General features: G+C 39.8%; 1 protein-coding gene and 1 non-coding gene across 2 annotated transcripts in view; both read right to left on the reverse strand.

Annotated features, from left to right (window-relative positions):
• Positions 1–5398: 5398 nt before the first annotated feature.
• On the reverse strand, positions 5399–5471 carry TRNAF-GAA. The gene has a single exon. It is a non-coding gene; the product is annotated as a tRNA-Phe (tRNA).
• A 5691-nt stretch (positions 5472–11162) lies between these two features.
• Positions 11163–25771, reverse strand: part of TGDS (TDP-glucose 4,6-dehydratase) — a 16253-nt gene continuing 1644 nt past the window's right edge. The window contains exons 2-12 of the mRNA XM_010578328.1: positions 24736–24845; positions 24237–24305; positions 20888–20978; positions 19723–19865; positions 17994–18092; positions 17090–17149; positions 15337–15380; positions 14874–15039; positions 14278–14336; positions 12272–12369; positions 11163–11877 (exon numbers count right to left, since the gene is read on the reverse strand). Of these exons, the coding sequence (XP_010576630.1) occupies positions 11777–11877; positions 12272–12369; positions 14278–14336; positions 14874–15039; positions 15337–15380; positions 17090–17149; positions 17994–18092; positions 19723–19865; positions 20888–20978; positions 24237–24305; positions 24736–24845 (1040 nt within the window). The 3' untranslated portion in view covers positions 11163–11776. The remainder of the gene's footprint in view (positions 11878–12271; positions 12370–14277; positions 14337–14873; positions 15040–15336; positions 15381–17089; positions 17150–17993; positions 18093–19722; positions 19866–20887; positions 20979–24236; positions 24306–24735; positions 24846–25771) is intronic.

Raw genomic sequence — 25771 nt, forward strand, 5'->3', positions numbered from 1 at the left:
GTCTGAAGCAATAGCTATTAGTTCAGCTCCACCATACTGAATAAAAACTGGCAACTCCCTCTGCTTCACTGAAAGCTTTCTCTACCTCCCCCCTCCACACCTCTATTGTTTAGCCATTTTTGTAAGTATGTATAATGAAAACAGCTGTGGTTTTATCCGTACTATTCAATATTTCCATGGATGTTCAACCACGCCATTCTGGCACAAGACGACAAACTTATTGCCGTCATGCAGTTAGGGAGTTCATCCACGCTGCAGACGCTGTCATCAGCACTTTCAGGTTCTCCAATCTTTATATTAAAAATTTATTTTTATTCGCCAGACAAACTAAAATATGTTTCTACTTCATTTATGGAAGCACAAAGCCAATTAGCAATACCACGTAGTCTGAAATGGGTTTCAACTCATCCCCCTTAGGATTCAGTTTACCTGGAACTGGCTTTTGCCTGCTGCTCTCGACACAACATAGGAAAAAGACAGAAAGTAAGACTAGTTGCTGGAAAAATATACTGAAAAAGCTCAGGAGTTATAAATGGAGGCACTAACTCAAAAACACTCGGAACAACGCACCTCTCTATACTGCTCAGCACCCGAACACAGCTCTCTGGTGTGGAAAGATGAGCCCTTGAATCGAGGTTAGACAGTGTCTTGAACCAAAGTTACCAACATACCATCTGAGAGCAATTAAAGTAAATACACATTTATCAGCATCACCAAAAAAACATCAAAAAATATGGACAGGATTCAGCTAGCTGACTAAACCCCTGAACTGAGGTGTCTATACGTAAAAAACGTGTCTATGCAACCATTATAATCAAAGACGGCTCAGTTCAGAGGAAGGTAGCTACTGCCATTTGAGCGCCTGTATGAGACAGAAAGAGTAAGCAAAGAGAAAGGCGAGGTACTGAGGCGGGCAAGGCAAGGTAAGGCAAGGAAAAGTGCTTCTAATGTGGTACATGAGGAAGGAGAAATCTGTCATTTCAAAGAAGTTAGAGTGTGGAGAAAAGGAATAGCGGATAGATGCTAACATGGAGATTACTTAGTGAGCAGGGGAAAGAAAACTGTGGGTAGAAGAGTGACATGTACGTAGCTTTTATTATGATTACTTCCCTCCATCGCAACTACCTAATTTTACATAACTGGGAGCATGCTACAGCACGCAGTACTAGTATAGATGTAGCACTAGCCTCTGGTCCCCACTAATGCATCAACGTTTTAGGAGTGCCCTCCCTGGCTGGGGGGGGTGAGCAGCTGGACAGACAGAAAAAGGACAGACAGATCCCACATCACGGCCTCACCGTGTCGCTGCCCATTGCAGGGCATCGGCAGCCACACGCCGCCCCATGACAGGCCCTGAGGAAGACGCCGAGCAAAATTACAAAAAGACAGTTGTCTTTCAACTAGTCGTTGGGAAATGAGCAGGCACTGCCCGTTCCTCAGTGCCTCGCTGTTGAGAAGTTCCTGCAGATTCCCCGCGGCTACTGCGCTTAAATAAAGGAGCCGTTGTTAGGGCTGCACAATATCAGCGCTATACTGGTTTACAAAATAGCATGCTGAACGACTTTTTATTTACTACGGGGTTTTACTACCTCTCGAGAAACGAGTAGAGCTGTGTGTTGGCACTACTGCCCAGAACCGCCTGCCCGCAGCTATCGAAGGACTTTTTGGGCAGCAAATCTGAGCACATGAGCAGTGGCCAAAGCCCCAGCGAGCCAAACGGTGACCGCGCTGCCTTGTCCGCACTTCTGAGCTACCGGGTCAGGCTACGACGCCTGCAACTGTGTTAAATTTATCAGTTGAAATATTTAGGCTTTAGGCTGAAAGTACAGGAAAACAGTATTTCAGCTTCCTTGTAGTCTGGATTCATGCCCAGGTTTATCCCCAATAGCAAACTTCTCAGCCTGTCATCGAAGGGTGGCAAAGAAATATATCCGTACAGATGCCAGCGCATTTTGGGGATTAATACATTCACGTATTTTTATGGCAAGAGAGGGAGTAAAGAAGAAGAATACTCAAAGGTACAGGCAAAGAAATCACTAAACACAACTCACCCAAATAATACAGAATTCCTGAGCAGTAAGTATGCAGTGGGTTCACATTTTTTTTCTCAATGACAGTATTGTTTCTCAGGCTCATTCTACTGTACTCAAGCACAGATTAGCATCAAGGCAGAAAAGTACTTAGCCTTTGGAATTTTGGAAAGAATTTTGGCCAAAATACAACACTCTATAAATTTATGTGGAAGTCAATATATCAATAGAAAGAATAAACCACATGATAATTCATAATGACAGGGGATAACTCTGGAGATAACAAGAAGAAAGATAATCCTATAAGGAAAACTGCAGACAAGTAAAAGATCAAGGCCAAAGTGGAAAGAAGAGAGACATGAGGAGCAACACCCAAGTAAGTGCTCCACAGACAAAAGAATTTTCAAATAAAACAAAAAATAGAAAAGAAAGACACCATATGATAAGAAGCAAACTCACCAAGTCAAGTGAATCCATGGTATCTCAAGCTGAGCACCCATAAGTGACGAGAACTTCTGGATGTTTTGGCCATTGTGAATATTTTTCTTTTTCTTTTCTTTGAAAAAAATATTACACCTCTGATTCTTTGTTCTGCCAAACCACCTCTACATTAGTGTGGGTGTATTTACATTGTCATAAACCTCACCTGAGAAAGAAGAGATTCTACTTCTGTAGAGTAAAATTTCAAGTCTGGACAAGAAGGACTTAGCAAGAAATTCAAATTATAATACCGTAATACATTTTTCATTGCTCCAAACATCACGTAACATACCTATAACTTATGCATGACATGTCCTGGTTTTGGCTGGGGTAGAGTTAGTTTTCTTCTTAGTAGCTGGTACAGTGTGTTTTGGATTTAGTGTGAGAATAATGTTGAGAACACACTGATGTTTTAGTTGTTGCTAAGTAGCGCTCATCCTAACTTAAGGATTTTTCAGTTTCCCATGCTCTGCCAGCAAGCAGGTGTACAACAAACTGGGAGGGAGCGTGGCTAGGACAGCTGACCTGAACTAGCCAAAGGGATATTCCATACCATGTGATGCCATGCCTGGTATATAAACTGGGGGGAGTTGACCTGGGGGGATCACTGCTCAGGAACTAACTGGGCATCGGTCGGCGAGTGGTGAGCAATTGCATTGCGCATCGCCTGTCTTGGTTTTTTTTTTGTTTGTTTGGGGTTTTTTTGTTATATTCCTTTTTATTGTTGTTGTTGTTATATCTTAGTAGTAGTAGTATTATGTTTTATTTTACTTTAGTTATTAAATCGTTCTTATCTCAACCCAGGAGTTTTACTTCTTTTCCCAGTTGTCCTCCCCATCCCACTGGGAGGGATGAGGAGTGAGCGAGCGGCTGTGTGGTGCTTAGTTGCTGGCTGGGGTTAAACCATGACAGTATGAAACTGGCCATAATCAGAATGTTTTGAACAGAAATGAAACCATGCTAATCTTTACCCAAAGCTTACATCAAATCCACCTTTTTGCTTGTATTTTAAGTGACAGATAAATATTTTGGCTGCTGATTTTAACTGTTGTGAATTTATATGCTCCAGATTTCATAGAGTAAGAAGCATGATCTAAGGCATGTTTTTCCAACAGTGCCACCATGAATGTATTACTTGAATACTTACGAAGGTTTCTCACTGGAAAATGCGTGAAAGAAAGCTACCATGCAAGATGAAAGTCAGTTCAAGACTGATACCTTCATTGTGCACCTACCATGTATGCATTTATCTAGGAACTACACGTCTTTAGGTTCCCATTATAGCCAACACACATCTTAATCGTTACAGTCAATGGAGCCTAAAGAGTAATTCACCCAGAAGAGAGAGATCTCAAAGACAGAAACTTCCTAGGAGGTTCAGGAAACCTAGAACATGCTAGATGGCCAGTAGAAGAAAGAGCTGTTAGTGCCCCAGCGGAGGTAAAGACTTCAGCGTGAGACTACGCATCACCAGACAGCAGACACTCCACAAGTGATCCATTTTAAGTGACCTGACAAAGCACAGTAAGAATTTAACAGAGGGCAGATCCAAATTAAAGGAATATATTTGGAACAGTTGCAGCAAATTACCAAGAGAACTAATGACTTTTCTGCTTCTTTGTGTCTTCAAATCAAAAACAGATGCCCTCCTTAAAAATATGCTTTGGAAAAATCCAAGTGGTTTATCCCAACTTAAAAGTAAAGAAAGGATTGGGGGAAATACATGAATGGTAATTTATGTCACTTAGTCTTTACCAGAGTTCGTGGCCTTGAAGCTATTCCTTAGGCTTTCTGTGAACCAGAAGTCGTTTCAGCTATCTGTTGACAGCAGAGGAACAGCGAGGTCCAGGAATTTTGACCTCCACTCCAGATTTTGGCCAGGAGCAATCCCTAATCCTTCTGTCTCTGCCTCTGTCCCCGTCCTCCTGAGAGCCCCTCTCCCTCCGTGTCCCTACCCTCCCACGCCACCCCACTCCTCTCTGCGCAGTTTCGCTTTCTCTTCCAGCATCCCTCCCCTCGCCTATAGCGGGAGGCGGCGGAGGGCAGAGAAGGGCCCCGGAATGAAGTTTTTTGCTTTCAGTTCTTCCACCCTAAATAAAAGGCTTAAACTTAGAAGAGCTACAAAGGGAAACTGGAAGGCAAACCCTCCCAGATGCTGCGTTTCCAGTTGCCAGGGAGGACGGCAGCGTTGGGTAGGCGCGAGCCGCTCGGCATTTCTGCGATTTCGTGGCTTGCTTTGCAGCGTGTCCTCCCCTCTTCCATGGCACGAAGCACTAGAAGAGAGGATGAGGTGGCTCGACAGCTCATTCCCCCCGCCACCTCCTTCGCAAATCGCCTCTGCGTGGTTTTTTCACATGCACGCCACACGTATGAAACTCGGGCACACCAAAGGTTGCCGCTTCGCCGGGCTACTATAGATTGTTTGTATAGGAGGCTTTGCAGAGCAGGTACCGGTGCATCTATGCCATCGCCTGGCAAAGGTCAACGTGGACACTTTTAGCAGAGGTAAAACAGCATTGTACATCGTTCTCCTGAATCTCACTGTTGGAAATGCCTCTGCTGCTTTTAAAAAAAAAAAAAAGAATTAAATAAATAAAAAAGTAAGCCAACTGAGGAAGACAACAGGAAATTTCAGGCCCAGCAGCCGAAAGCCCTGCCTGAGCGCGCTGCCACCAGCTCGACACGCAGAGCTCACGAACGACACGCATGACGGGACGCAAACGCTCGCGAACGACGTGTCACGAGCGACACAGTCGCTGTCGGCTCGACAAAGCAGCCCCGCGCGGGCAGGGACAGGCAAGGACAGGCAGCAGCAGCAGCCGCCCGTCACGTCCCGAGCACGGCAAGAAAAAAAAAATAAAAATAAAAAATGGAGAAAAAAAAGCTTCTGCCGAAACCCGGGATCGAACCAGGGACCTTTAGATCTTCAGTCTAACGCTCTCCCAACTGAGCTATTTCGGCTCTCGTATCACCATTGTCGCGGCGATAGTAGTAAGCCCTTCACCTCCGCCCACCCTCTGGCCGGTGTTGGCGTGTGGGGTTTTAAAAAACGCCGCTGTTCCTCGTCCTACACCGCCGGCTACCATGAATACCGCAAGGGAATCGATGACAGGTCTTTGCAAATCAAATGACACCCTAAGGCAAAGACAAATGCAGCGATAACACGAAACTATATGTACAGGTTTATGCACAATACATAACCTACATGCATTCAGTACCAGGATAAAGGCATTTCGGCTGCAGGTCTCTGGATTATTTGGGGGGTAACAGGAACTAGAATATTCCGTGGGATTCAGGAGCGTTAAATTGGCAGTATTTTTGCTTCAGTTTTCAGGGACTCTATTTTCAAGTCTGACAAATTCTGTACAGAGCTGATGTACCACAAACAGACATGAACAGAAACTGTACCTCTATCCTCATTTTCCCACAGTCTTGCTCAGAGATGCACGTTCCACAGGAGAAGCTCTACACGTCTGCATAAATCACAAATCCTGACTGAGCACAGTTACAAGAAAAAAATAGCTTATTCTCACATTGTCGGTTAGGCATTTATTTCAACAGGCAACTGTTATCACACTCCTGTGGCTACGGGTGGAAGGCAGAGGATGCACCCACGTGCACACATTAGCACTTGTGGCACTGCTGCTGGACCCGCACGTCTCAAGCTTATGTGTATTTGCGCGTCCCGTGGCTCTGGAAAAAGCTACCTGCAAGAGCATCCCTCATTCGTGCTCCCCGCATGCTGTGTGGGGAAAAATGCTGCTTTGTGGGATCGTCCGCAGCCTCTCCCCCCTCTTAGTCAAAAAAAGCCAAACCAACCTCCCTCTCTTCCACAGTAATACAGGAGTTTAACAAACGCCTCCTTTTTCAAGCGTGGAAGCAGCAGGAAGCAGAAGCCCTTTCCCAAACTAGCCCTGTGAATATTTGGTGACATACACCCCCATGTCTCCTCTTACTTTCAGAGTACATTTTTCCTCAAGTTGTCCCACTTTTGGAAAGCCTTGTGTGAGCAACCACTGTTCTTCAAGAGCTGACATTTTCAGACGTGAAAAACATTTTCAGAAGTCAAAATGCTGAGGACTGGGGCAGCAGTTTAGTGACTGAAAACAAACACTTTAACAAAGAATTGCAGTTAGAGAGAGCTTAAAAAAAAAAAGCCACACCGTTGTACTAAAGAGGTGTGCTAACAACACACTGATACAAAATCTCATATTCTCATGATTTTCCATTACCACTGGCAATGAGAAATGATGAATGTATTCACTTAATGAGCGTGTCTCCTACTGATGCAGCTAACAATCTTGTGATCTTTGGTGCAGATAAACTCCATGTGTGTGATGACATGCGTAGCAGTCAAAACACTATTGACTTTAGAGTTTTCATATATTACCACAAAAATCAGAGCTACTATGGACCAAGAGGTTGTTCTGATTTTTATTATTTTTAGAAACCGTTGTTTTGGCAGGTGAAAAGGAAATGGCAAGGGAAATAAAAACTAAACGTAATGCAAAACAAAACAAAAACAAAAGGATGATTCAGTCCCAGATATAGTATATTTAATAAAACAGCCACTTTTTCCCCCAACAAAATTCAGGGGTTTTGTATGAAAGTTCCTCTTACTGAAAAGTAGAAACATATTAGCATATCATAGCTATTTAAAGAGCATAGGAACACAGTTTTAGCAAAATGGAGCATTCTGAGTCCAGCCAAAGCTGTTCATAAGTTTCTCCTTATGGGAAACCAAATTTATGCTATTTTGTACCCCTCCAGAATAGGGATTGGAGTGGGGAAGGAAAAAAAAAAAAAACCAACAAAACACGCATCCAAAAAAAAGCCACCAAAAAAACCTAAAACCCCCAAACACTAGTTCTTTTTTCCACCTACAACCTTCCTCCTATATCTAGTAAAGGGCAGGGTAAACAAATAAAAGCTATTTTCTAGTCCATCGTATTATGGCAACGTAAACTAGCCTCAACCACCTCAATGCCAAGCAACATACAAACGTAAGCAAGCAAGTGCCAAGGTGAGACCAGAGAAAGCCTTGGAAAAAGCAAGGACTACCTCCATCGCACAAACTGGAACCTACACACGCACAAAGCCCCCACCGGCTGCGACTCGCAGGGCAGGCAGACTGCCCTGCCTCACCTGCCCGCTTCACCATCTTCCAAATTCTCTCACTTGCTGCTTGGAAGGGATGTACTGGATGGCAGGCACGGTACGCCAACATGATGGGGTAGCCATGGTGGTTTTCCCCAATGCACAAGGGATTTCAGGAGCTGCTTCGTGAAGATCTGATCCAACCCACAACAGTAATTTCAAAAAGAGATGCAGAACTGACGGCTGTCCCCAGGTAATTTCCCAAGTGTGAGCCTCTCATCCAGGATGGGACCTGGTGTGCTGGGTTGACCCTGGCTGGATGCCAGGTGCCCACCAAAGCCGCTCTATCACTCCTCTCCCCAGCTGGACAGGGGAGAGAAAATATCACAAAAGGCTCATGGGTCAAGATAAGGACAGGGAGAGATCACTCACCAATTACTGTTATAGGCAAAACAGACTTGACTTGGGGAAATTAAATTAAATTATTACCAATCAAATCAGAGTAGGGTAATGAGAAATAAAACCAAACCTTAAAACACCTTCCCCCCACGCCTCCCTCCTTCCCAGCTCAATTTAAGTCACAATTTCTCTCCCTCCAGCAGCACAGGAGGACAGGGGTTGGGGCCAGTCCGTCATACCTTGTCTCTGCAGCTCCGTCCTCCTCAGGGGGAGGACTCCTCACTTGTCCCCTGCTCCAGTGCGGGGTCCCTCCCACGGGAGACAGTTATCCATGAACTTCTCCAATGTGAGTCCTTCCCAAGGGCTGCAGTCCTTCAGGCACACACTGCTCCAGTGCGGGCTTCCCACGGGGTCACAGCCTCCTTCGGGCATCCCCCTGCTCCGGCGTGGGCTCCTCCCCGGGCTGCAGGTGGAGATCTGCTCCCCCGTGGACCTCCCTGGGCTGCAGGGGGACAGCCTGCCTCACCAGGGTCTTCCCCACGGGCTGCAGGGGAATCTCTGCTCCGGCGCCTGGAGCATCTCCTCCCCTCCTTCTGCACTGACCTGGGGTCTGCAGGGCTGTTTCTCTCATTCTCAACTCCTCTCCTCTGGCTGCTCTTGCACAGCGGTTTTTTCCCCAGCTGGTGATGGCTCTGTCAGACATGCGGGAAGCTTCCAGCAGCTTCTCACAGAAGCCACCCCTGTAGCCCCCCCTCCAACCAAAACCTTGTCACACAAACCCAATACACCTGGATACAAACCCTTCATCGAAGGTCAGCCCGTCTCCTTTTGAAAGTTTTAGAAATTTAAGTGACATACACATTCACTCTATTTAGTTTCCTGTTGGTGTAACCTCTGTTCTATGACACACACCTTGAGAAACACAGACTGAGACTGCTGTGTTCACCAATTTTATATCATTACCTTTTGCCTTCTGCAGAAATGCTTCTTCATATCTACCAAGTAAAAACAGCGAGAAATAAAAACTAAAAGCATTACACTTATCCACATTAACAGTTCACTAGTTGGTCCTTTGTCCTCTTCTTCCTACAGAAGCCAGAAGGTTAATGGCAAAATAAGCTGTTTTCTTTAACAGTAAAAAGATTTTTCCCTGTGAAAGGAATGCTCCTACCGGAGCACTCACCTGCTAAGGCAACCTGATCTACAGCAAAGCAGCTCAAAGCAAAAGCCTCCTAGATTAATTTTTTAAAAATATATATTTTTATATATTTTTTATAAATGTGCATGTATTATTTTTATATGTGTATACATATATATAAACAAAGTAGGAATACCAAGCCAAAAATCCCAAACACTTGGAAGGATTAAATCCTCAAAAACATTTGAAAAAACTACAGTTTCCACTAAAAATTAATAGATCCTTTTGAAAAATCCACTCCCAGTAAGATCACTTGTTTGGATAGTCACATAAATGTCAAAGCTTGCATCTCCACCATCTAAACATTCAAAACAACTTTCAAAAGATCTACTTAATAAACCAACACACTACTACTTTCTTCTGTGTATTTCTGATCAGATAACACTATCACAAGTTAATTGATTTTTAACGTTCCAAAGACATTGTAAGATTTAAAATAATTTAATAATCTGTAATCTCTATTCCTAAAATTAAAGACACATCCCATAACCAGTATTCCAGCATAAGCAGATGTGAAAGATACTTTCATGCAGCTCACCCAGAGCAGCTGCCACAGTAAGCATAAATACAGCTAAAACAGATTTTTGCAGTACTTCTGCAAAATACAAAACAGTAAGATGGATAAGTAACTCTCTGCATATTATAAGGAAGCTGTATCTCAAGAAAATATAAAAATTTAAGAAAATATTTGAATGTTACCAGCCATGTGTGTTTGACAATGAAATTTGATTCATCAGTAGAAGCTTAATCTTAAGTATCTGGTAAGCCAAGTATTCTAATACACTAGTGCATGCTAAGTCCTGTAACTTCTGTCCTTCCCAAATGGAAGTTTTGACTGCCAAACCAAGTATGAGAAACCCCAAAAATACAAGTGCAATGCAATTCTAGTATAGTAGTATTATCCCACTTTGTCACAGAAAACTCACCTTCAGAAACATACTTGGTGCTAAGGTAAGCCTAAACACTTACTGTTAAGCCTTCTTTTAAGATGACTCTAACCAAGAGTGGCATTTTATTTACAGCACCATGCACCTCACAAGAGGTGTGATGAAGTTGGGAGTGTTGTGGGTCCAAAGGCAGCACCACCTGTAAGTTATCTGCGTCAGTACTATTAAGTTTTATGTTCAGTTACTACCAAAACTCTAGCAGGGACAAAGCTAAGACAAATGCCCCAAGCTCCATTCTTCCCACACTTAGCATGATGAGGAAAGGACTTCTGCACATATTTGTGTTTTGAGAGTTAATTCCCAATTTCTGAGAGACTTTAGAACTCGCTGCAATTTCTGAGTACTCCATAGCATCCTAGTCCTGTGCTTCTGCAGCTCTAACCAGGGGCAACAGAAGGGTCTGGGACTGTGCCAAGTACAGAAGCTGAAGTGATAAAACCAAGAAGAGTTTTCCCTTCTATGTCTGCCACCTCAAAGCCACAGAAGTGAAGACAATTTTCTCAGGACACAGGAAGAACTAAGAAATATAAAAAAACCCCACCATCTACTTTTTCAGCATGTTTACTTAATTAAGAGAAACCAGTTACACCATAACTTTTATTACTAAATCAACTTTGAAAAAGATTCATTGACGTATTTCTAGAATTGAAGTTTCCTCCCAAACTTTACATTAAAACTCAAATATTGTTTCACCTTTAAAGCGTTTATCACCAAAAAAAAATTTTGTGAAACACTGCATTGAATAAGGTCTGCCAACCCACAATTCACAGAAAATAAGTGTTTAAATTTTTTCTCCATAAATAGCCTTCATATCACAGGAAGTAACATCAATGGAATGTTAACTGTGTTACAGTATTTCAAGTTTGTTACAATTACAGTTAAGAAAAGGAAATTAACATGTAAAAGAGTAATACAGTAAAAAGATGACATCTAAAACAGAGCAAAGTTTAAGAAAATGCTTCTGAAAGTCTCAGCAAGAACACCTACTCCTTCTTGACACCTTCCCCCCCCAACCTGCTTAAAAATGGGCATTTAAAGTTATAGAGTAGATAACAGTTTAATCAGTCATCAACAGAAGGAAATACTGCACCAACAGAGAGAAAAACTGAACCATATAGATAAAAGCTAGATATGGTACCAACTGATTTATACTCTTCAGAAAAATATAGCGTTTTTCCCCTTGATTAAAAATAAAATGCAGCTCTTTAAAGTGACAAAAATAATATATTATATTGTAAAAAAACAAATACATATGAACGATTCCAGAACTAAAACAAATTTCATCGGAAGTCCCAAAAGCTGTAATCGCAATTAATGATTCTTAATTAATAAGGCAGATTTTACTTCAGTTACACTAATTTATAGCATTATAAATATTCTTTGCCCTGTACAGTTCTTTAAAATCAATACCTAGTGAGAATATAGTATTGCACCAAAAGCTGAAATTAACAGGTTCAACTTATAAAGTGCTGAAACCCTTCCAAAGTTGTGCCATACTGTAGTTCTGTATTCATCATGGTTCATGTATCTTGAATACATCAAGAGTTCAGTGTGGCCACTTGATTGCAGGCTTCAAAGAAAAGACTGTATGAGGTAGAATAAACTCCTTCAGGTTCTCCGCCACCCTATGGACCACTGAGCTGTGCAAATGGCTCCGTCACAGGAAAGGGCTCCAAAGCTTTCTCTGAGTTTTTCCAGTTGTGAAAGTTTTCTTTGTACCATTCAACTAGTACAAAGAGAATGCTGATGAGTCAAGTTGAACAGAGATAACAGGAAAATTCAAATATTCCACAGATATCATAAGACTAACAACATGCTAATAGTTCATTATGGAAAATTTTAACCTATAATATTAAGGAAAAATCTAGTTTAGATTTTATAAATTATTTATGCAAGACATTCTAGCATTAAAAATTAATTCTAGTACCTGATGCTACTTCATTGTGATTAACCTTTTTTCTTAAATCAGGTAAATTCACTAAAGGAGCCAATTTTATGTAAAATAAGTGTTAAATTCATTCTCCCTTACCTTCTCATTAACTAACCTGTATTCCCATTTCCCCCCCTTTCCCTCCTCCCATCACTTCTAAATCAGTTAGTGTAAAAGCCATCAGTCCTACTTGTTTTCTTTATTCCTTCTTTCCAAGGCACTTTAGGTCTCCATCCTAAGTTGTGCATTTTTTCTGAATTCATTGGGTATCTCAGGTCATTGGTAGGTCTGATGAAGTATAAAATACACACGGAAAACAATTCCATTATACCTTTTCATTAATTAGAGATGCACTACCTCAAATTGTCTTCAAACCAACATTAGGTATGCTTCGATTCTGAAAACTCCCAACAACATGAACAGATTATATTGCCTTCAAAAAATACATGGCAGTTCAGTGCAGCTGCAACAATACAATTCAGTTGGTACAGTCAGCAATGTGGAATTGATAAGAATAAATATGAATTAATATCTTATTGGCACAAAAACAAATGCAAAACTCAAATCACTGCCAATGCAATTGTGCAAATCAGTGCATTTGCAACTCTTTAGACAGTCACTACACAAGCCAGTGTTTTCCAATATCAGCATTCACATTCTTCACCTTGAAAGCCCGCAAGTTTTCACATACTTCAGATTTGAAATACATACACTTCCAAAGCATTATTGTTACAGTGTCTCATTAGCTACACAAACTTAGTAATACTGAATATGTGGAATCCCAGGCTGCAAGATTCAACACAGAAAAAGATTCCCTACATTTAAGCATGGCACAAATTTTCACTTCCACAGACTGGCAGTTAGGTAGTCTAGTCCAGCATTCCTGCACTACTGGCACTAGCATACTGAATAGTTAAGCTACATGTGCAGACAGAAACCAGCTACTTATCACCATTATTAAAACATGCTAATCTCAAGCAGAAGCAGAACTAATTTTTCCATGGCAAGTAACCCCCATGACCTTTAAGTCATCATTATGGAATTAAATAATCATTAGTTAGGTATCTTAAGAATCTTCTGTAAGACCTCAACATTCTTTGAAGCATGTATTCCTGCGTGGTTAGTTTTCCCAAGCCCATTTATGTTTAAACATTAGCAGACAGGGGCCAATACACAGGAAGAAACATCTCAATCTGAATGACACTGAACACTCACATCATGTGAGCCAAAGGCAATTTGTTCAAAGTCCTGCAATACACTCGGATAGGATTCTGAAGAACACTTCCTTTTAAAAACAAAAATTAGTATATTTAAAGACACTTCAGTTGCCATGATAACAATCCAAATGTGAACAGAAATTGAGAATTCTAAAGGCCATAATACTACTTAACTATCAGTAGATATGACATTTCTAATCACTCTGGAGAGAGTGATATCTAAAGTAAGCAGAGGCTCATTGTTGCTGCAGAAAAGAAATGGATATAAAAGAACAGAGCCAAACCAAGCCTGAAATTAAGGACAGAAACACACAGCAAAAGCATATTTATAAAAGCTATCCATTTTTGCCACTGCCATAACTTTGGCACCTCAGAGTTTTACATCTACTCTTGAGATAGCAGTTTCAGCTTAAGATAGGAATCTAAAACTAACTACGCTCTGTAGGTGTGTATTTCTGCCTGTGGAGAGTGGGTCTTACCTATAAAGCACATCTAAGTCTGAACTAGTCACATTAACATCAAAATAGTAAAGCTAAATGAGAGATGATGGGATTCATCTCGCTCAAGTGATGTTGAATACAAAGTACTGAAGAAAGTAGCTAAACTACCCTTAAGAAAAGATTTAGCTACTGTGCAAAACCTGTCCTTTTCCCAGAGCAGACTTCAGTAGTGAGAAGTCTGAAGAAAGTTTGAAGACAGACAGATTAGCATTACACATTCTCCTTCAAGGCATATACTCTGACCTAAAGATCCAAGTAATAAATAGAAATCCTGTTTTTCTTCACAGTATTCTGTATAGATCACAGATGTCAAATCCACTAGAAAAAAAAAAAAAATTTAAGAAACCAAACCAGCTCTTACTCCTCTCAAAAGTTTTCCCTCTTGCAGAGCAGAAACTTTCACAAAAAAAACTATTTGGCAAGGGTCCCAGAAACCTTCAGGATAAAGCCATCCTGCATGTGCTTTGCTATTTTCTTACCTGTCTTTGACATAATCCATCCAGTGCTCCATTTCAGATTCCGAACTGGTCTTCTTTATCTGTCAAGAAGAGAAACAAAAATCACCCCCACACATCTTGCACTGTCTTAACATACATTTAAAAACAGATTTTCTTTAACAAGATTTAAGTCTGTTAAAAAAAAAGCCACCACAAATGGTCTTTTGTCTAAAAAAGTTTTCAGACTACTGAAATTATCAAAACTATCTAGAACAATTCCAATACTTCTGCTTCATCGGAGCACTGCCTAACCATTCATAATCAAATTATTAATAGTGTCACATCCTCAGACCAAAAATGAAGCAGCCAGCATGGAAAAACCCTACCAAATGGTATTTAAACATTATGCCAGTTTTGCCCCAGTCAGGATAACTGATGACGCAGTGCAACACACAACAGCCTGTACTGCAAACTTACATAGTATAGCTGCCACAAAAAGGGTAGCACATCATTATGCTACAATTACCTTCTAGGAGCCACTGCAAGCCTAAGCTCTCTCAGAGTTACAAAAGGTTTATAGTAGAACTGTTCATATGTGCAATGACTGGTAAAGAAAAGCATCATAACTGTTTACTCACTAAGTGGATTAACTCCTTTGCAAGCTGGGCAATGGACATCTCAAAGTTAGTTCCAATGTTGTAAATTTCACCTGGCTTCCCCTCCTTCAGGACAGTAAGGAATGCTTCCACCACATCAGTTGCATAAAGGAAATTCCTTCTTTGAAGTCCAGAACCATGAATACAGCTTAAAACCAGGAAAAGGCAAGAAGTTTTTGTTAATCCTTAAATAGAAGCATTCAATTTATTAGAGTGTGTTTCAAGCAGTTTTGCCATTAGCCGTTACCTGAAGGTACCTTAAGCTGATATGATATTAGCTGACATGCAAACAATCCTTTAGTTTAAGGAAATCCTATTATTAAATTATTAAAACAAGCAATTCATAACTTAGTTATGAAATTATCATTTAACAAACTATACCATGTATTTATAACTGTAATCACAGTTTTATAGCATAAATACCACAAACAAAAAAGTTACATACCATTTTCTGTTCTGTTGCAACAAAGATATAAACTTTGGAATAACCTAAGGAATTGAACAAAAAAAAAAATTACTCCACTACTTTAGAAGCTGTTATTCTGAAAAAAACATGGGTCTTCATCAGTAAGTATCATTAAGTATTTTAATAAGACCCTTTAAATACTTTTAAGTTTTCTTAAGTCTAAACAAAGAATGCATCAAGCCTAGAAACCGCAAGGATTTGGGGTTTTGGTGGGGTTTGTTTTGGTTTTTTTAAGACTAGATGCCTCTGTTGTGTTGTAAAGATTATCTTTCTGGTCAACCCTGACAAGTCAGCAGTTACAAATGTAGTAACATTTTTACAAAAGAAAATGTTTCCATTACTTTCACACACAGTGGTGCACTAGAGTTTAACGAGAGATAACTATTGCAAACAGTTTCAAACATGGTTTAAACATCCAGCAAGTTGCAGTAAATCCATAGTCATAAGAGTCATTAAAATAGTTAAATTTGGAAGAGAACTGATAGAGAATTTCAAGATAAGTAAACACGGATGAAGTGATAGCCACTAGCTTGCAGCATAAAAATTAACAATATTATGTTCAGCTACAAGCTTAGATCCATTCATAATGTCCCAGGAACTTCAGAACAGTTGACCCTGCTATTAAAGTTTTTAAACTGAAGCCATCAGAAAGCTATTCCAAATCTTTTAATTTTGTTAAGTTACTACTCTAAACATAGGAGAAGACATACTGGGTAAAAGTAAAGATCCATCTAGCCTAGTATTATGTTCTTCGGAGTAACTAAGAGTGGATACTTGAGGAAGAATATACATAAGCTGAAAGCAAGTAAATAGTGATACATCCCCTGAATACACTCCCAACATCACGCAACCTGTAGACAGACATTTCCCAAGCCACAGATCAGCAAAAAACATTTTAAAAACCACTGCTTATCCACCTGTGATAATGTAGGAAAAAATATATTTATTTGCAAAAAAAACCCAACATATAAAAAGAAATTCAAATTAAAAAAATCATTAATAAAAAAAATACCTCAAATGTAGCAAGATATAGCTACATTTCATACCAGCTCCAAACTCCAAAGGGTACATATGATTATCACTATCATTCCATCAGTATATTTCCATTCACTAGCATAGCAGATCTTGGTATTGCCTACAAAGGCAACTCACTCTCACTAATAATCATTTTAAATAGCTACCCCGCAAAGTATGTATGAACACATGCAAAGAACAAGTCGCTTTCTGCTACTTCTCACCTTGTATCTGATTGCTACATCTTCATCTTATCTATTTTCTGTACAGGTTGAAATATCTCTTTCTATACCAGACATACTGCTCTCTTGCAATTTACTTTTTGAAATGTTTACCTTAGTTATTAAACGCTCCTAATTACAGCACGTGACACATGAGTTAATGTAATTCTTAGTGGAACCTTGCCAGACATAAGGCAGTTAAATACTCTTCGAAAAACAGAAAAGTTACAAAACAAAGCAACTGCAGTAAAATTCACGTAAATAACTGGAAACCTCTAATAGATGCTTTAACAACAACCAAAAAAACATGTGTTCGTTGTGTTGATGGCAAGACGTGTTAGTGTGAGATCAAAATATATCATCACAGGTAAGCGTGGACAAATATACTTAAAAGATGGTGCTTTTTTCAAAAGTCACTTTTTTTCCTCTGACTAACATCACTGCAACCCTGAATTATTATATACTGAAGCCCAGAGTAAAGAATAGGTTTAACTTACTTTTTCTGGATACTGGTGTGGTCCGTAAACATTACTGCTCCGTGTGATAACAACTGGGAACTTAAGAGCATTAAACATGCATGTGATTACATAAGAAACTACGTACCAGTAAAAATCTCTAGGCTTCTTGCTGATCAATAAATAATAAAACTGACACACCCACAGTGCTTATTCAAAAATCTGCAAGCCCTTACAAACATTCATGAATTAAGCTATCCATACTTCTGTCAAATAGGCAAGGGCCTCGATCCTTCTCAGTCTGTTAGAAGCACCACAAGGGACAAATGTTTGTAATCTCTCAGTCTTGGTATGGAACCACCACAGGATATTACATACATGTATCTGGTTGACTGAAGAGTGGCTTACTACTTATTCCAAGAAAATGTTTCACAGTCATTACCATCTTATTCAAGTCAACTGTATGTCAAAAACAACTTTGCAGAAGGACATGTCAAGAACAAGACTAAAGTATTCAAAATTTGGAATATTTTTGCTTAAACAAATCTGAGTAATAGGGGTTGGGTGGTTTTTTTTTTTGCTTTCACTATAAGCCTGGTCTTAATACAATTTGAATTTTGTATATTCTACTTCTGTATAAACATATTTCCTTCAAGCTTAACACTGTTTTTTAAATTGTTATTGTTCTCATTGACTATTTTATCAAAGCAAATGTTTAGACATTACAATTCAGATTTTCAAAAATAATTTAAAAGCACTTGACCTCTCCCCGCTGTCTTGCAGTGTATCTCCACCAGTAAGTGGAGACATCCAAACTACAAGACTAGCAATCAGGAAAGACGTGGCACTGTGTGGACTAGTACTGATTTTTCTTTTATACTCTTATACACGTAATAAAGACACTTAAGCATGAGCTTCAGAGTTTCTGAAGCTTGCATCAACTTACTTGGTACCTTTCCCAGTAAGACTGAACAAAACACTCTGCAGCTGCTTTAGAGGAAGCATAGGGATTTGTTGGACGTTTTGGTGAGGATTCATCAAATTCCTAAAATGAAAAGAAAAATTTGCATTACTCAATTTCTTTTGCCCAGAAAAGTCTTAAAAGTTACAAAAGCTGCAGTTGCAACCAAAATAAAAATCCCTAAATATCCAAGCTCACCTGTCTGAGAAAGTCACCCTTCCACTTACAGCAGAAGACCACTAACAAAAGACAATCTATTTATCAAACACAGAAGGCAGCCAGAATACCAGCAGTAATATTTTTATCCTTCTAGCAGAGTACCTCACAGTAGCAGGTCCCTAGATTTTTATCATGTAAAATAATCACTGTTGCCACAGGAGGTTCCATCCTTTTCAGGCTCATATTGCCTGAGAGTGCCACTGCACCACTGCTAGCAAATTGACCTTCAGTCCTAAATAAAAGGGGTCCATTCTCCCTTCTCTATAAATTTTATTTCCATTAAAAAAGTAGAATTTCAACCCAAAGCCCTCCAAAGCAAGGCTTCTACAGTTCTGACCTGTTCCAGAACAGGTAGCTTCATGGCTATCTACTTCTCACTTGAAAAAAACCAACCAAACAAAACCCCATACAATAATGATCCAAAGAAAGGAGGGATTCTACACTGCCTGAGGTGCAATTCATAACAATCACCATAACATGTGATTAGAAGACCCACTGTTCTTGTCTGTCCTTTGCTTCTGAAATTAATTGACCCCAATTTATTTTTTGGCCTTCCTCCCCCACAAAAAACTCTCTTCAAGAACTTCTTCTATGATTCACAAAGAAAACAAAAAAGTACATTAAATGAAAGTGCTCTTTTCAAGGCCCAGAGGCAGAAAAAGTTCACTTGAAGTTGTCTCAGCCAAACCACTGGTCTACATGCAGGAAAACAACATCCTCAGGTACCACAGAAGTCTACAGATGGAAGTTGTGTTGAAGGAACTGATAAAGACTTTGCAACAATAAGAAAGCGCACATGACTTTTCTGAAGTGCATTAAAATTTTTGTGGATTATGGCACAAGACTCCTTGGCCCTTATTTATGCCTTTAGAAAGACAAATATGCGTAATTTGTCTTTTTACTGAGCTAAACTACATTTCCTGAATTAAGGTCAGGCATAAATAGGCAAGAATCAAAAAGATTTCCATAGACCAACAAGAAATATCTGCATATTTCTTCCAGTAATACAAGAGCTGTTTCCTGTTTGAATTGTCCATACCTACAGTTCTGTTAGTATTTTAGCTAGACCATAAAACATTCCCTGCCTGTCAAGTTCATAGTCAAGGCAGAACAAGAAAAAATTAAAAACAAAAAAACAAAAAACCCCACCATACTGTGCACATTACTGAAGTCTCATGAATGCTCCAAGGCCAAATTTGTATAATACATTCCTTTGATACTATCTCTGAGGAGTATTCACATGTCATTAATGACCCCAATCTCACTGCTTTAGGTAATACACATTCAATATAAAACATGCTACAAAAAAAAAATTCAAGGCAATTTTGATACCTAGCTTCCTAGAAACAACCAGTGCTTGTTTACAAGTTTGAGTATTGTCAGAAATAGCTCAAAAGCCATACATTTACAGAGGCCAAGGAAAGTTAGACTCATTTTGTTTTCACTATTAAAAGCAAGTAAAGCTAGAAAAACCCTCATGAACTTTCAAACTCACCTCATCAGTGCTACCTCCATATACTTCATCTGTACTAACATAGACAAACTTCTCCACATTGGCTTCATGTGCAGCAGCAACCAGCACGTTAGTGCCATAGACATTCACATAGGTGAATTCCAGGGCATGCCAAAATGAAAGATCTACATAAAAACAAAAAAACCAGACAATTCTGATTAAATTTAGGCAAGACATGGCTTCCTATTGAACCATAATATTAGAGGCTGCAACATAGACTGGGACTTTATCACTAGTTCTTTGATTGTCAGATAGCAAGGTCATCATTAAATGAAGATACTTTCTGCACTTACTTGAAGACAAAATCCTTGCTCTCAACAAGAGGCTGGAATCAGGAGGGAAAGCTTGTTGATTATGGACGGTTCCATTTGAAATAGCATTATCTAACTATTTAAGTGGTAGCTACTTTCCCTCTCCACTAGGAAGGGCCAAGCTCAGTAAGAAAAGTATCATTCATAGACAGTTGTAAGATGCAGTAATATATACCTATTACTGTTAATTAACTAGCACCTGTTTTAATTCTTAGAATTGTCTCACTGACCTAACAATTTTGTGCATATCAAATCTGACAATTTTGAGAAGTATTTTCCTGGAGAATTCTTTGAGAATTTCTTCTCATGATGAAAGGAGTATGGTAGGGATAGTTCTCATTAACAGTATTACTGAAGAGTGGTAATGTGAAATAGGCGCTTTTAAGTGTAATTCATTTTCTCTTTCTAAAATCCAGGTAGGATTCTGAAGGGAGCTATGCCTAATCCTTCAGCTTCCACACCGTGGTTTTTCTTGCAAGGTTGGAGCCAATCAAGTAAAAACTCAAGACTACGTACAAACTCTTTTTCCATTGTCTTCCTGGCTCCACCAGTACACGGTCAGTTACATGTGTGTCTAGATAGAATTTAAAGTGTAATGCAATAAAAAGGCCATTAACATTTATGCACAATGAAAATAGACAACAGTCAGATGAAGCACTTTTTAAATTAAGGCTTTTTAGCCTTTAAGTTAAAAAAGGCCACCGGACATTGAATCACATAGTCTGTAGAGACAAACTGTATCCTTGTTTTACATGAAGGGAAAAGACAAAAAAATACCTGTATATATTTCAAATACACTCATGGAAAATAATACCAGAACATGCAACAGTGCTCACCTACATGTGTTTGGGCTGCAAAATGAAGGACTATATCTATTTTCTCAGTTTCAAAGAGCTGTTTTATAAAATCAGGTTCACAAATATCTCCCTAAACAGGAAAAAAAAAATCATTAACAAATAATTTTTGACAGAAAATAGTAAGCTTTCAATTGTACCAAGCGTCACATAACAAACCATTACAAACGAAGCACAGGATACAAATAGCATTACCAACTCAGTTTTGGGCAATTTATCAAGGCCATGTCTAAAATAAAAGCAGATATAAGTTACACACATTTTGAGAACAGCCTCAACAAAACTTATTTCAGGATTTATATTACTATTTAACATGAGAAGCAGCATCGCTCCCAAAATACACACAACAGAAACATAGCGTATAGCTTGAATGCTGAGGTTGAAATGACAAGTTCCCACAGCAAACAAGAGAGTTTCTGGAGTCTGGCTAACGGACAGTGACACCTACCGGCATTATAGAAGGTGAAGCGATTTCCACTTTTGTCAGACGGTTGGATCTTGCCAGGATTTGGGGTTTTGTTGTTTGTTCTGGTAACTTTTTTTTTTTAGGTTGAAATATTTAGAAAACTAGAGTCAGGCATCGACACAAGCCATTCTTCAGTTTGACATACAAGCAACAGGAGCTTTTAAAGGTAAACGCCAGCTGAGAAAAAGCTTTTGGTATTTATCTGTTGGCTCAACTTAAACAAGACAGTACCTGAGAACAGGTGTCTTGGGGAGGAAGACTTTTGTACTTTCACTAACAAGGCAATTAACTAAAAATAGTTTAAATGCACCTATGTTTTAAGAAGTTGTCAAGCAACGGTTCTGAACAGCCTCAAAGAAATACTGTATGTCAGAAATGTGAGGAAGATGAACCAATTTTCCTATTCCTCATCCCTGAACAGAATTGAATCACTCCAGTAAATACACTTCAGGCTCATATATTATTTTGAGCTAAATGGTTACAATTATTGACTTTTTTAAAAACTGAAATTCAAAGTCAATACATCTGTGCTGAACAACAACAGAAACTGTGATAAAACAATATCTTTCATACAGCCCCTTATGCAAATTTTCTAAACTTTTACTTCTTTACTTTCCCAAACAGGCTGCTTCTCTACAGCACCTCTAAGGCATTTATCTTTCCTGCTCTCTCCTAAGGCCAGTAAGAGTGTTACAGTTCTAATCATATGGCTTTATCCATTAGAAAGTATTTTTTCCAGTGCATTTTCTCCTGTCAGTGTAAACTGCTTGGCTGCATACCAGCTATATATAAGCTCTGATCAACCTTTCTTAAAAAAAAAAAAACATTAAAAAAAACAAAAAAAAAAAAACCCACAACACACCACCACCCCCTCCAAAAAAACTCCAAACAAAACAAACAAAAAAACCCAACAATTGAAAAGTTGGAATGAATTATACTGGTATAAGTTTTGCAAGAACATATTCCTACTCTAGTTCAGAAGCAGTATAGCTACATCATTCCTTGTTACTATCCCCCTGCTTCACATAGGGATCTGGCTGTTTACAGGATGCCTTCTAGAACTCCGTGCTATCCCCAACAATTAAACGTTTCTATATATTCAGGTAAGGAGGCTTTTCTAGAGTAGTCACAAATCTCATACCACATACTGGAAACTGTCAAAAACAGTTTGGGCATGCTGAAACTGCATACATTTGCTTAGCAGACATGCCCTTTCCCCTCATGCAACTTTTATCCCATGTCACGGTTTAACCCCAGCCAGTAACTAAGCACCATGCAGCTGCTCACTCACTCCCCCCCACCCAGTGGGATGGCAGAAAGAATCGGAAAGAAAAAGGTAAAACTCATGGGTTGAGATGAGAACAGTTTAATAGAACAGAAAGGAAGAAACTAATAATGATAATAATAACAATAAAAAAATTACAATAATTAAAGAATTGGAATATACAAAACAAGTAATGCACAATGCAATTGCTCACCACTCACTGACCAATGCCCAATTAGTTCTGGAGCAGCAAACCCCCCTGGCCAGCTCCCCCCAGTTTATATACTGGGCATGACTTCATAATGGTATGGAATGCCCCGTTGGCCACTTTGGTTCAGCTGCCCTGGCTGTGTCCCCTCCCAACTTCTTGTGCCCCTCCAGCCTTCTCGCTGGCTGGGCATGAGAAGCTGAAAAATCCTTGGCTTAGTCTAAACACTACTGAGCAACAACTGAAAACATCAGTGTGTTGTCAATGTCCTTCTCATACTGAATCCAAGACACAGTGCTATACCAGCTACTAGAAAGAAAATTAACTCTATCCCAGCCAAAATCAGGACACCCAACAGTTCGGAGATAATCACTTACTGAAATAAAGAGATAGGTTCACAAAATATGTAAACAGCCACAGGGGTCACCAAGCAGGTGAGGACAAGTTAGATTCAGGCAAGGTTGGGAATTGAAGAGACACATTTAACCTACATCTACTACCTCTGACAAAGACGCTTCAAAGCTATTTCAGAAAATTAAGCTATATGCATTTCTCTGATGTCCTGCAACCGTGGGCAGCCCAGCTAGGCAGAGAGACCAGCATCAGTACAGCCTTTCATACAGGGGAAGAACCTCAGCATACAAACCCAGCAGTGGGAACGTTTATCTGAACAATAAACCTAAATCCATCTCCTGTCTGAAGATAAAATTGTGGAAACAGTAAACCAATTTAATTGGAAAAATTTTTAAAAGAAAAAGCATACCTTGAATGTTCCCGTAAGACCCTGTTCCAAAACAGCTATGAACTACACAGCATCAACAGCAGCAAAAGCAAGAATGCAGCCTGACATCTAGCACTAACAGAACAAGAAAGAGTGTGTTGCACACCACAGAATATGACAAGTGGCAGTGTTTGAAGATGCAAATCCTAGAATAGCATCAGAGAAGCAGAGGAGCCGAATCTGAGTCCATCTTGTCCATACCACCTACCAAAAGTGAAACATCCCTAAAACCACTCATCTCCATAATCAGGCTTTTAGCAATTCTGCACCTTTATTATAGAATAAAAATACATCAACTTTCAAAAGATTACTTCATGCAAGAGACAGAAGATACTGGATATTGTCACAGACTTCTGCAAGTGAAATATGAAGTCTATTAATAAGGTAAACAGATGAAGGAAATGCTGCTATGTCCATCTGATTGTCACATACTTCGGCATATTACATACACTGACTCATTCTTGACAAGGAATTAGTAGAAATAACTTCAGCTTGACCATAAATTAAAGCAGTGGCTTCTAGTTTGGGGAGCTCTGGACACCACATTACCTTGATACAAAGGCATCAAAATCAGTAAAAAGTCAAGTTTCCTAGAAGAGAAGGCTTTATTACCTGGATAAACTTGTAGTTTTCCTTCTCAGAGACAGTTTCAAGATTCTTCAAGCTTGCACAGTAGTCGAGCTGAAGAGAAATACCCACACAATATCATTAAGCGGCCTTCGTGAAAGCAAATAAGCTAACTCAGACTCAACCTAATCACTAGAAAGTTTGAGAACAAAGTAAAAACTTCTCTCAAAAGAAAAGCTGTTTTGCAAGCAGACACGATGAAGCTTTAAAAAACATGAAGCACTGAAAAAATATTCTAACTACAAAAATTCTTAAACAGAAGTTTAGAACTTCAAAAGCTTCCTTTTTTTTTGCAAATAATTATTTGTGGCGGGCACAGGACTGTAAGCATGAACTGCAGTTGAATTTTTTTTTTGCATAGGAACAAATGGATAGTGAAACAAAACTTTAATAAATAATTCGTACAAATTTCAACATGCTATAGACTACATTAAAAATAATTTAAAACAAGTTTCCATATCAAGAAATAAAACAAGCTACTTACCTTATCTAGATTTATAATCAGATAGTTTGGGTAGTTTTTCACAAGAGAGACAACTACATGTGAAGCACTGTAGGACAGAAGAAAAACATATTTTACAATTATATAGGTAGCTTTAAGGTAACAAAGAGACGACAAATTACAAGTAAATTTAGCAATACCAAAAGGCTTTGGGGGAAGAGGGGGTTTTCTCAAGCCAGGAGAAAGAGGAATTCTCAGATATATTTTAAGATATGACAACATTATCCTATTGATAATGCCCATAACTGCATACTCTTATGAAACTAAAAATCAGATTACAAGTTCATGCTGTAACAAAAGAAAACAGTGCTGCTTACAGCCACCTAAAAAACCATACCAAACTGTTATATGCTACATTCAGTACTTTTATTCTCTTAAGTTTATACATTAGGCATTAGAGAGAACTAATAAGTCATCTCTCCTAACTCACAATGTTGAGCTCTCAACACTCAACTCACTGACACTGCTGCTAGGTGTAAGAAGAAATGACAGCCTGACTACCAGGTGGCATTTCTCTTCGGTACAGTCTTGCGTACAAGAAGTTGAGCCTGAGAGTTCAGGTTTAGCAAGGTTTATTCGTATCTCCCGCCCCCCAAGCTGGGGGGGGCAAACACATAAGTTTAATTTTCCCTCTCACGGCTTCAGACTGTGAGCACGCTGAAGGGCTCAAGCTTAAGACGGACCTGAACTTTCTCTACCTCGAGCAGAGCCCACGGCGCTGGGGAGTGGGGATGAGAAACAGCAGCTGGCTCAAAGCACAGCCACCCCCCACCCCACCCCGGCCGAGGCGCAGCACCGACTCCCACCGTCCCTTCACCGAGCACCTTCTCCCTCACCGCGGGCGGAGGGCAGCCGGGCAGCAGCCCGGCTCGCTCCCCAGCGCTTACCACCTCAAGCTCCACCACACGGGAGAGCCACGGGGCAGCCTCCACGGCAGAAACGGCTGCGCCCACCGCAGCCCGGGCCCGAGCCGCCACGGAACCGGCCCGGGGCAGGCCCGAGGGAAGCGAGCAAGCGA

The sequence above is a fragment of the Haliaeetus leucocephalus genome, unplaced genomic scaffold, assembly GCF_000737465.1.
Source record: "Haliaeetus leucocephalus isolate CR32 unplaced genomic scaffold, Haliaeetus_leucocephalus-4.0 Scaffold626, whole genome shotgun sequence".
In the NCBI taxonomy this organism is placed as follows: Eukaryota; Metazoa; Chordata; class Aves; order Accipitriformes; family Accipitridae; genus Haliaeetus; species Haliaeetus leucocephalus.